The following is a 12816-nucleotide window of genomic DNA, read 5'->3' as shown; positions in this document are numbered from 1 at the left end:
ATTCAATTCCGGCCTCTGGTCACTGTCTGTGTGGAGTTTGCACATTCTCCCCCATATCTGTGTGGGTTTCCTTCGGGTGCTCCGGTTTCCTCCCACAGTCCAAAGATGTGCAAGTTAGGTTGACTGGCCATGGTAAATTGACCATGGTGTGAGAGGAATTAGCAGGTTAAATATATGAGGTTACAGGAATAGGGCCAGGGTGGGATTGTGGTTGGTGCAGACTTGATGGGCCAAATGGCCTCCTTCTGCATTGTAGGGATTCTATGATTCTAATATATAAATTTGTGTAGTGAATTAATGCACGATGGACCAAATATAATAAGTCAGCTTTTATCCTTAATAAAAATGAATGTTGATGTTTCTGGTATGGAATCACTTTAATCCAAAGGCGATAAAGAAACTTTGAAAAATTATTTGAACTGTAACGTATCTTTACAAAAACAAAACTTAGCATTGTTTAATTGCTAAAACATTTTACCACATGTTTCAGATAACAGTTGGATAGTGAAGAAAATGTTCTGATGTTTAAAGATTCTGTCACTAACCTTTCGACAGTCGCATTATTTTCCAGCTCATCAGAATTCAGAGTGTAACTGGGATTTTTAGTAAGTGGTTCTTTAATACATAGTAGTAAAGTGTTGCCTTCTTTTACTGCCAGTTTCAATTTCTCCTGAGAAGTAAAAATAAAAAGTTAGTAATCTTCACTTTGAAATGACAATTGGAAGCCTTCATTGTAATCCTTTGCAAAAAAAAAAGCAATAGGCAGCATTTACATTCATTAACTGAAAGCCATGCATTTTCTGAATGGATGTATGATGTGATTGTAAACTCTTTGCCATTTCTTGTAAATGCTTTTGCATTTTCTGTGAATGATTGATTATAAATGGTGTGAGACTGATGTGAGAACTGGAACATGTTCATAGAATCCCTGCAGTGGAGAAGGTAGTTATTTGGCCCATCGAGCCTGCACTGACAACAATCCCACCCAGGCCCTATCTCCATAACCCCACATATCTACCTTGCTAATCCCCCTAACACTAAGGGGCAATTTAACATGGCCAATCAAGCTAACCCGCACATCTTTGGACTGTGGAAGGAAACTGTTTTGAGCAGTCATGAGGGAATAATCTCAGCAAGGGGTTTTGATGCCAGTCTGAACCTCCAGGGATTTAGAGTCATAAGTTTTATTCTGTGGAGATGGCCTAGTCAGCCAGAAACACCCACATCCCAATAAAAAGAAATCCAGTATGTAATTCAGAAGAAATCTTGTCTCATTACCATTGAAGCAAATATTATGGACCTATTTCAGGGGAAACTAGACGGGCAAATGAGGGTGAAGGGAGTCAATGATTATAATGGAAGATTTAGATGACAAAATGTAGGAGGAGGTTCGAGTGGAGCATAAACACAAACATGGACTGTTTAGGCTGAACGGCCTGTTTCTGTATAATCAATGTAATCCTGTGTAACTCCATCGTTTAATCTTTTCTGAATCAGAAATAGATCTAAATTCCTTTTGAACCCTTGCTAATTTCTATAAAAGCTGGTAGCCATTCCATTATGTTGAAGAAATTCGAACAAGTTTTAATTTCAAATGATAATGTATTATTAAATTGAATAAGATATGTTTTCAGGGGCTAAGAACTTTAATTCTCAAAGTTATGGGAATACATCAAAGGAACACAATTTAACCCTTTAATTCATTATAACAGCTCTGAAGCTGTGCACACATTACTGCTGGTGATATTGTCAAAGTCTGGGAAAGCGGCTTCTTGTTGGACTGTAGTCACTTGGGCAGGTAGGGAAAGTGCAAATCTTTTATTTTAAAATGCAATTTTGAACATCTTTAAATCAATTAGTGAATGTGTGGTCTTGCTCACAGCAAAGGTCAGGAGTTATATGTAAACCAGAGCTGGGAAGGATGGCAGATGTCCTTCCCTAAAGGACGTTAGTGAACCAGATTATGCAAATGACACTTATATGTTTAAATAAGGAGAACAACATGGCTGCCTTACATGTAGTTTCTTACAACTTCTTTTAAAATCTGGTGTTGGGCTTAAATTGATTAGCCACAACCTGGATTATAGTTTAGAGACATTCGCCCAGTGTTTCAGCGGGTACATTGGCTTTTCCAGCAAGAAATGTCTGAAGAAACCTAACTCCAACTTTAACGCTGATTCTTATGGGAACCTTTTATTCATATAAAGTTGCTTTACTTAAATTCACAATCAATTTTCAGGAACACAATCACAACTTTAAGTGAGGATCTACTGTACTGAACAGTTCTGCTGAAGTTCACTGCAGAAGATCTGTGCCTTTAGCTTCCTAGGCCTCAAGCTCTGGACTTCCCTCCCTCAATCTGCACATCTTGCCCTCTCCTTGTTTTTGCCCACATGTTTCGTGACCTGACCTAATATCTTTGTCTTTGGCACAGTTTCAATTTATATCTAGGGCAGCATGGTGGCACAGTGGTTAGCACAGTTACCTCACAGCGCCAGGGACTCCAGGTTCAAATCTGGCCTTGGGTGACTGTCCGTGTGGAATTTGCATATTATCCCCGTGTCTGCATGGGTTTCCTCTGGGAGCTTGGGTTTCTTCCCATAACCCAAAGATGTACAGATTAGGTTGATTGGCCATGTGAAATTTTCCCTTAGTATTAGGGGTATTAGCAGGATAAATACGTGTGGCTACGGGCTTGAGTGGGATTATTGTCGATTCAGGCTCGATAGGCTGAATGGCCTCCTTCTACACTGTAGGAATTCTATGATATCTGATGACACTTGTATGAAGCACTTTGGGCCTTTTTCTTATAGCAAAGGTACTTTATAAATGCACAAGGTTATTGTCATTAATTCAAAGTTGCAACACAAACCTGAATCTTCATGGACCTGGAAGGACATAGTGCGGGGTGGAGGGGAATGGGAGCTACAGAAGAAGCTGGCAGGGGCTGTTCCTTCCCCACTCCTCCCGCTACCCCACTGCGCGCGCACACACCACACACCACACCCACACCCACATGGAGGGGATGGCTGAGTAGTATTATCACTAGACTATTAATCCAGAAACTCAGCTAATGTTCTGGAGACCTGGGTTCGAATCCCTCCACGGCAGATGGCAGAATTTGAATTCAACAAAAAAAATCTGGAATTAAGAATCTACTGATGACAATGAAACCATTGTCACTTGTTGGAAAAACCCATCTGCTTCACTAATGTCCTTTAGGGTAGGAATTCAATCATCTTTACCCATTCTGGCCTACATGTGACTCCAGAGGCCACAGCAATGTGGTTGATCTCAACTGCCATCGGGCAACTAGAGATGGGCAATAAATGCTGGCCAGCCAGTGACGTCCATGTCGCATGCATTAATAAAAGAAAATTCAGAACATGGTGACGGATCGCCCAGCAGTGTGATGGGGGCAGTGGGGTCAGCGTGCAGGTGAGTATACCAAAAAAAAAGCAATGTAAACTGAAAAATGGTCCTAAAAAGTAAGCAACATTAAAGAAAAATAGGCTGATTTGCAGAGAGGCCTTACTCTGAGGGAAACATCACATTTGAGTCCAGTTGTATACTCATCCAGTGTCTACCCATTCACATTTTCAGCAAAGGATAATAAATGAAGATGTTGCGTGAAAGTGCTTGCTTATTTTACCCTCCTTAACCTATAGACAATGGGACAATCCATTGTCACCTTAAATGTGCCAGACTAGGGATTTGGAAGAGAGAAGTATGGCTCTCTTCCACACTCTTTCTTTTCTCCGAGCCATCAATGCAGTTCTTAGATTGTTTGTCTGATGCACATTCGTTCAGACAAAGTAATATACAAATCGATGAAAAGCTCATTATTTTATTCCAGTGGGCTGAAGCTAATGGTTTAACATTCTCTATCTGCACTTGATTCAGCCTTCAGCCTTTGGCAATACTATGGATAAAGGCACAAGACAAAGTTTTCCCAGAAATTAAATTAAATCCATGATTTGCAGAATCTTTGCATTCTTTATGATTTATGTACTCAACTGAAATTCCAAATTATCTATACAAAAGAAGGTTTGGGTAATTCTGTACACAATTTTAATGGTTAATTACTGCTCATTCCTGTTGTAAACATGTTTTTTTCCAAGCATGATATTCCTTGGCAAATTCATCTTAACGTGGCTTAATTACATATCAAATATATTTCCCATTTATCAAAAAATTCGTGACTCATTAATTTAATAAAGTTCAAAACTAATCAGTAGCTAAAAGGTACAGCTACTGTTCGCTAATTTTTGGAATGCAGTATTTCTAAGATTATTGAAGGCCTGCACAGACTAGACATGGGGAAGATGTTTCCGTAGGGAAAACTAGGATTCAAGAGCACAGCCTCAAAGTATAGGGTTGACCCTTTAGAACTGAGATGAGAAGGAATTTCTTCAGCCAGAGGGTGGTGGATCTTTAGAATTCATTGCCACAGATGGCTGTGGAGGCAAAGTCGATGAGTGTATTTAAAGCAAAAATAGATAGGTTCTTGATTGGTAAAGGGATCAAAGATTACGGCGACCCGGGAATGGGTTGAGAAACACATCAGCCATGATCAAATGGCAGAGCAGACGTTATGGGTCAAATGGCCTAATTCTGCTCCTATATCTTATGGTCTTATATTCATGGGGAAAATGGAATAAATAAAACTGCCAAGAGCATTGGTGACTTAAATATTTTCAGAAACATTACATGCAATCTATCAAGTCATCTGGATGTTCCTATCAAATACAGTCCTTGTAATCTTAATTCAACCTTGTTACTAATGTTGCATTAACCTATAAACTGAAAGTTGAGGTGAACCAATTTCTATTTCACACTGATGCTAAACCTGGAGCTAGGGCCTGACCTCAATGCAGACAGAAGCAGAACAAGGTCACCCACTGGGATTCACAAAACGTGGCAAATTCACATTCTGCTGTTAAACTGGATTTCAACTGCTCTCTTTCATAAGCAAAGTCATTTTTAGATATATTGTTTAAATCCATTTTAAAATTCAATTCTCATTAAGCAATTGGAGACTGCAAAATTCTGCAGTGTCCAACTAATTTTGAGGTCATTTGCAATAACAGAATTCCACATTTTTCCTAATGTTTACACTTATTTGTTGCAATTAAATACATAAGTCATCAAATGATAATAGATGTTTCCTGTACGTGCATGACAAAATATCTACAAAATGAGATAGGCCGGGATTTGCTGGGATTTTCTAGGGACTCCCAAAACAGACTCCTACATCGGACAGATTTCCTCGGAGGATTGTCCCTGCCTCCTGTCAATGACATAATCAAGTTCCCACCATGCAATAATGGGACCCCTATTACCATATGTTTTAATATCATTGTGGGCTTCCCTACTCCATTATCACCCCCACTTTAGGATTCCACCCCCTCTCCCCCCAGTCAATGTGATGTCACATTGATGGAGTTTACAACAGGGGGCCCTATTCAGAGGGTGTTGTCGTGCGACACTCCTTCAGCAATTTTTTTCCCCCAAAGTGTTTAAAAATTTGGTAGGAAAAGCTGGCAGTGCAGCGAATGGGCTACATACCGCTTTTCCCACGGTAGAGACAATGGAAAATTCTGGCCATTGTTTCTGCTGATTGGGGGTCCAAAATACAGCTACCAGTCTCAAGAAATGGGGCCAATGACTTAGGGCTGAGATGAAGAGAAATCATTTCACTCAAAGCTTTATGAATCTTTGAAATTCTCTACCTCAGAGGATGGTGGATGGTCCATCATTGAATATAAGTAAAGCTGGGATAGTTGGATTTTGGGTCTTGCAGCAAATTAAGAAATATGGGGAGTGGGAAAATGGCACTGAGGCCCAAGATCGGCCATGACTGCACTAAATGGCAGAGCAGGTTCAACAGGCCATGTGGTCTACACCTGTTCCTACTTCTTGTGTTCTTGTATTTCTCTGTCAGCTATTTTACAGCAGGTATAAATTTTTGAATGGAGTAATAGCTATACTACAATAGCCAAAGTACATCCTCTGGATAGTCAGAAGCTTTTTTCCAGGGTGGAAGAGTCAATTAATAAGGGGCATAGGTTTAAGGTGCAAGGGGCAAGGTTTAAAGGAGATGTATGGGGCAAGTTTTTTATGCAAAGGGTGATGGGTGCTTGGAACTCACTGCTGGGGGGAGGTAGTGGAAGCAGAGATGATAGTGACTTTTAAGGGGCATCTTGACAAATACATGAATAGGATGAGAATAGAGTGGTATGGTCCCTGGAAGGGTAGGGTGTTTTAGTTCAGACAAGCAGCATGGTCTGTGCAGGCTTGGAGGACCGAAGGGCCTGTTCCTGTGCTGTAATTTTCTTTGTTTCTTTGTTTTGTTTTTTGAATGTATGAAGCATTATCGGCTAATATTGTTAACAGTAATTTCTAGGCTTAAGTATTATACCACCAGCATTTGTCAGAAAGCAAGAAAATAAATACTGGTTTTCCAGAGCTGTTTTCACAGACATTAAGTGTTTCTCATTCTCCTCATGATATTGACATGCCAACGTAACATTTAGTACCTTTAGATCATCGCGTTTTTCGGTGTGAGTTGTGAGCAGTACTTTTGTGGACTGGACATCATTGGGCAATTCAGTCTCTGCAAGTTCTGTGCCAAATGACTGTAATAGCTGTGCTGTTGCCTTCACTGTCATTGCAAAATTTTCTATGGCCTGAAAAGAAAAGTTTGAAATTTCAGTAAGACCAGACAACCAAAGCACAGGCCAATATATTTTATCTCAATTTCACTGTAAATTGCTTTACTTGCTGTACGACTGTTTTATGTTAAATATTTAAGTCTTGGAAGTCAGTGATACAGCTAAATATGAATGATAATTTGTCTTTATTAAAACAAATGCATAAAAGTTTCAGTTAACTGAAAAATACAAAGTCAGCAACCGTTAATGTATATTGTAGTAATCAAGGGGTTAAAATAATACATACAAAATTAGGAAGTAAAGGGCCTTGGGTTTTGATCAGATTGCCTGCAGCTGATATGATTAATAGGAATGAGGTGACAGTATTTGATGTGTCAAGGAAAGGTAAACAGCAGTTACATTGAAAGATCCCTGCAAATGATAGTTGAATTTTTGGGCATGAGCTGTAAACTGGACAGCGGGAAATGTGCGTGTGGCTTTCAAACTTCCAAGCAATGGGAAGAAGTTATAGTTTTTGCACTTCTTCAAGGCAAAGGCATAAAAAAGATATTATCCAACATTTCAAGGAAGAACCACTGTTGGTGTTTGCAGTCAGTTTTACTGGAATATGGTTTGTGGAAGTAGTCATCTTCCTGCGGCAATAGGGGGGAATGGTGATCTAAAACATGTCTATTAACAATTTAATAAAAAATCAGTACTGTAGCTAGGTAACCAGGATGTGGAGATGCTGGTGTTGGATTGGGGTGGGCACAGTAAGAAATCTCACAACAGCAGGTTAAAGTCCAACAGGTTTACTTAGAATCATGAGCTATCAGAGCACTTCTCTGAGCAGCGCTCCGAAAGCTCATGATTCCAAATAAACCTGGTGTTGTGAGATTTCTTACTATAGTTAGGTAAGTAACAAAAGAAAAATAGAAAATCAAGAGGAAGGAAGACCAGAAAGAAAGTAAAGAACAAAGTTTCCATTTTTGCACTCACAGTTCGATGGTGAATCCACTGACTGTGACAATATTCCAGAGTGCCCCCTAAATCTCTTGTCAACTGACTTTTTTCAATGTATCTGTGCAGATCCGCTATAGTATTCAACATGATGATCTGGAACAGAAGCATTAAGAAATGGCATTTTGAGCCATCAAACCATTCTTCACTTTCCACAAAGCAGCAAAACTAGTTTAAATATCTGAAACACAAACACACCATTACATCTGATGCAAATAAGCCATGCATACGTATAATGGATTAGTCCTAATGCAATATAGTTTACAAATAGCTATGGTACTTGTAAAGTAAGCAAATTAAGTGTTAAAGATTTTATAAACCCCCACACCATTTCTAGAAATGTATCTCAAGCAAATCAGATTTCTGTTCCAAGACCCATCAGAAGTATACAAAAAAACATTTATAGTTGTCTTGACGTATGAAAGACACCATCTACAACCATTCTTATTGAATTATTAATTTATGCAGCAGAAAAATCCAATTTTTCAATAGAAATTTTACCTAGATATTAATTGTAAGACCATGTGTATAAAAGGGCTCAGATTAAGTCGTGTCCCTTTCATTACATCAGACTGTGGTAAATGCACGATAATCCTTCAATGTGTTAACATTGTACGTGCTCACTCTTTATTGTCTAGTTTAGATGCCCTCTACAGGCTGTGGTCTGCTAAAACCATAATATGCAAAATCCAAGATCATCTGACTGGGAGCTGTTAAAAATCGTCTTACTAGCATTTTACAGGGAAAATGTCAGTTAACCAATGTTCTCAAAAAATGTTTACAACTTTTGAGAAATAATTATGTTCAACAAACTATGTCTTCCAGACTGGGAACTATACAATAGTATTTTGGAATGAAGGAATCCAAATCCAGTCAGAAACAAAAGTCTCATTTCACACCCTGGACGGGGAAAGATGTTCCACACCACTAGATTCTACAGAAACTTACATTTGACAAAACATAAAGCTAATATCATTTGTGTAATTCTCTGGTGCACTTGTAACACAAATTGATGGATCTCTAGAATATTGTGTAACAAAATTTGTAAACAGATGGATGAATCCAGAAAGAAATTCCCACAAATCCAGTTGGGCGATGGGGTAGGAAGAAATAGATACTTTAGGAGCGATTCTCTGGCTTTGCTGTGCTACTAACAGATCACGCTGCTGCTGGAGAACAATGTGCTGGCCTAAAAATCAACATCGCGCCCAGCTCCAAACAGTTTGTGCTCCTCTGGCCTGTTCCTGATGCCTGCTGCCCTTGTCCTTCCACCATATATAAAATCCCAAAAGTATATCCCATGGAAATCCTGATTATGACATTTCAATGAAAAACAGAGAGTAGGAAGAAATGGGTCTTTTTCCAAGCAGCCAGCGGTGACTAATGGGGAACCACAGGGATCAGTGATTGGGCTCCAGCTAGTCACAATATTTACCAATAATTTCAATGATGGAACCAAATGTAATTTTTTTATGTTTGCAGATAACGCAAAATTAGGTGCGAATGTACCATGCCTCGGGACATCCTTTCTTGCAGCGTATCAGGTAGACAACATTGACCATGTCGCAAGAGTATGTACCATGTACCTGGTGGATGGTGTTCTCACGTGAGATGATGGCATCTGTGTCGATGATCTGGCACATCTTGCAGAGGTTGCTGTAGCAGGGTTGCATGGTGTTGTGGTCACTGTTCTCCTGAAGACTGGGTAGTTTGCTGCAGGCAATGGTCTGTTTGAGATTGCACAGTTGTTTGAAGGCAAGTAGTGGGGGTGTGGGGATGACTTTGGCGAGATGTTCGTCTTCATTGATGACATGTTGAAGGCTCCAGAGAAGATGTCATAGCTTCTCGCTCCAGGGAAGTACTGGAAGATGAAGTATATACTCTGGCAACTCGGCCAACATTGTCTACCCGATACGTTGCAGGAAAGGATGTCCCAAGGCATGGTACATTGGGGAGACCATGCAAACACTATGACAACAGATGAATGGACGCCGTTCAACAATCACCAGGCAGGAGTGTTCCCTTCCTGTCGGGGAACAATTCAGCAGTCAAGGGCATTCAGCCTCTGATCTAAGGGTAAGCGTTCTCCAAGGCGGCCTTCAAGACACACAACGCAGAATCACCGAGCAGAAACTGATAGCCTAGTTCCACATACGTGAGGACGGCCTCAACCGGGATCTTGGGTTCATGTCACACTATCTGCAACCCCCACAACTTGCCTGGGCTTGCAAAATCTCACCAACTGTCTTGGTTTGAGAAAATACACACCTCTTTAACCTGTGCTTAAGCCTCTCTCCATTCACATTGTCTGCACCTGATTACCTGGTCAGACTCACATTCCAACCAGTATCTTGTAATTGACTTTGTGCCCTGTTTGTGAAACAAATCCCTTACTCACTCGGACACGAGCAGCAGTCCGAAAGCTCGTGCTACCAACTAAACCTGTTGGACTTTAACCTGGTGTTGTGAGACTACTTACTGTGCCTACCCCAGTCCAACACCGGCATCTCCACATTGTACCTGGAATATTGTGTGCAGTTTTGGTCTCCTTATCTAAGGAAGGATATACTAGCCACAGAGGGAGTGCAACAAAGATCCAACAGACTGACTGTGGGATCTCAGGATAGTTGTATGAGGAGAGATTAGGTTGACTAGGTTTGTATTCACCAATGTTTAGAAGTATGTGAGGGGATCTCATTCATATAAAATTCTGACAGGGCTGGACAGACTGGATGTAGGTTTGATGTTTCCTCTGTCTGGAGTGTCCAGAACAAGAGGGTCACAGTCTCAGGATATGGTGGTGGCCATTAGGACTGAGATAAAGAAAAACCGCTTCACTAGGGGTGGTGAGCCTATGGAATTCTCTACCACAAAAGGCTGTGGAGGCTAAATCAATGAATATACTTAATAAGAAAACAGATTGAGACCAAGGGATAGGGGGAGAGCGGAGAGTATAGTGTTGCGATAGAGGATCAGCCATGATCATACTGAATGGTGGAGCAGGCCTGAAGGGCCAAATGGTCTACTCCTGCTCCTACTTTCTAGGTTTCTATAAGACATCTAGTCTGGACATCCATTTATTTGTTCCTCTTTTTTGACTGATTCAACAAATGTAACTCAAAGCCACAATAAATCAATAATGGTTGCATCACAAATCAATTATAATAGTTTCCTTCTATCTTAGAAGTGCCTGAACTTTACAGCAGCAACTTTTCTATCAATTTCAATCAATTAGAACAGTTAATCTTTGAATCCTTATAATCAAATTGACCATTACATTTCACAGCACCAATCAATATTAAACATGTCAAGTCATCAGTAATAAAAACCTCCTTTGTTGACTATTTTCTTACGAGAAATCTAGCTAATAACTTGAGAGGGAAAGGAATGGAAAGATACGTAGATAAACTTAGATTAAGTAGGTGGGAGAGGGCTGCTGTGGATGACATACATCTGCATGGAACCACCTATTTCTGTGCTGCAAACATTGTACAATTCTATGTAACACATTAAATGCTGCGAATAGTATACTTGAAAGTTAATAAGAATACAAGATAAAAGCCTATGCTTACCGGTACCTTCATTTTAAAATCATCTCGCTGAAACCTGATGCCAAAGTCCGCAATGGTCCTCTGAATGAAACGGGAAGGGCGCAGGACAAAAACTAGCTGCAGGTTCCCTGGAAATGCTCCCTAAAAGAAAAGAAGGGATAGGCTCGGAAGTGTCCTTGGAGCTTTACATGTAACTGTCAGCACAAGGGGTCAATCAACATTTGCAATCTCAGCCCCTTTTGGCTGCTGGTCGGATCCATCTCGCCATAACATTGTTCTGAAAAGTAGTAGTGATTACAGCCTCTGTACACTGCAGGGGGAAAGCCTCCTTTCCAATATAAAAGAGTTAACAGTCACATCGAAAGGAGAAGAAACTAATCCCCCCTCTCTCACTCTTAGCCATTGTACTTTTTTAACCCAGCAGAAATTGGTAGGAATGAAGATAGATGAATGGGAGCAATGAAAGGGGAAGAAATAGTTGTTTCTGAAGGGAAGAGGAAAAATAATGGTGAAAGGAAGACAGAAGTCTCAGAAGATGGGAGCAATGCCTTCAGAATAGCTGAGGGATGGAAGCACCAACATTAACTGACTGGGGTGGGAGAGGGTCAGAGATGAAAGAAAGCACCAGCATAAATGCCAATGGTTGGTGTGAATAAAAGAACTCTGGGAAGTATGCGTGAGGTTGTAACTTCTCTGCCCTCCAGAACTCTGTGACTCAATCACGTGATATTACCAGGCATGTGAAGGCTAATAGTGGGGCCAGCCATCAGGAGGATGTGGGGAGGGGGCGGTGGCATGGCCAGCTATCGGGGAGGGGGGCATGTCGACTGATCTCCCTTTAATGCCCCAAGACATGTAGGTTAGGGGGATTAGCAGGGTAAATACTTGGGGTTACGGAGATAAGGTCTGGGTAAGATACAACGTTGGAGAGTCGGTGCAGACTCAATGGGTTGAATGGTCTCCTTCTACACTGTAGGGATTGTACAAATCTACGTCACTATTTCAATGCCATTATATATTAACTGCAGGAATTTATCACAGTGTACGATGACATACTCTTATTTACCTGCCAGAAAAATAAGTTAGAATAGTAGAACTATTCACATGAGAAAGCAATAGATTGGCTGTTTCACATTACATTTTGCATAGTAGAAAATTTGTATATACTAATTAAATAATCACAAGTTAATCAGTGCACTAATCTGGAAGGAAAGATTAATTATTAATGAATAATGTGAATTTAAAAATGGAGCTTTATTAAAGCCTCCATTAGTATCACCACTTCCTCTTAGCTTTATTCTCTAACCACAATTGACAGGACGGACAACTAACATTTTATATGAGCTTTAATTATTAACAGAAATTGTGTGCTGTTGATGCCAATTACACCATAAAGTAAATCTTTGAAAAAGATACTGGGCAAAATTTTCCCTTCCCGCCCGCCATGGGAATCATAGCAGGCGGGACACGGACCATGCAATGATCTGTTGACCTCGGGCAGGAATTTCTGGCCTTGGGGTACATGAGGGCCAGAAAATCCCGCCCATTGAGTCCAAATGTTCATGTTTATGCCTCACCATTCTCACCTTACT

At 40.4% G+C, this 12816-nt stretch overlaps 1 protein-coding gene across 10 annotated transcripts in view; it reads right to left on the bottom strand.

Annotated features, from left to right (window-relative positions):
• Positions 1-12816, bottom strand: part of mcf2l2 (MCF.2 cell line derived transforming sequence-like 2) — a 313022-nt gene that overhangs the window by 185382 nt on the left and 114824 nt on the right. For 8 of the 10 annotated variants that reach the window (XR_013886328.1, XM_080185718.1, XM_080185715.1 and 5 more), the window contains exons 5-8: positions 11246-11365; positions 7653-7769; positions 6540-6689; positions 546-670 (exon numbers count right to left, since the gene is read on the bottom strand). Coding sequence is in view for 9 of the 10 variants with exons in the window: in XM_080185718.1 (XP_080041844.1) it covers positions 546-670; positions 6540-6689; positions 7653-7769; positions 11246-11365 (512 nt within the window). In the remaining variant the exon portion in view is untranslated. The remainder of the gene's footprint in view (positions 1-545; positions 671-6539; positions 6690-7652; positions 7770-11245; positions 11366-12816) is intronic. The other 2 variants (XM_080185714.1, XM_080185721.1) reach the window with 1 other exon arrangement.

The sequence above is a fragment of the Carcharhinus amblyrhynchos genome, chromosome 3 (genome assembly GCF_965287045.1).
Source record: "Carcharhinus amblyrhynchos chromosome 3, sCarAmb.v2.hapA, whole genome shotgun sequence".
NCBI lineage: Eukaryota > Metazoa > Chordata > Chondrichthyes > Carcharhiniformes > Carcharhinidae > Carcharhinus > Carcharhinus amblyrhynchos.
This window is presented reverse-complemented; position numbering and strand designations above follow the sequence as displayed.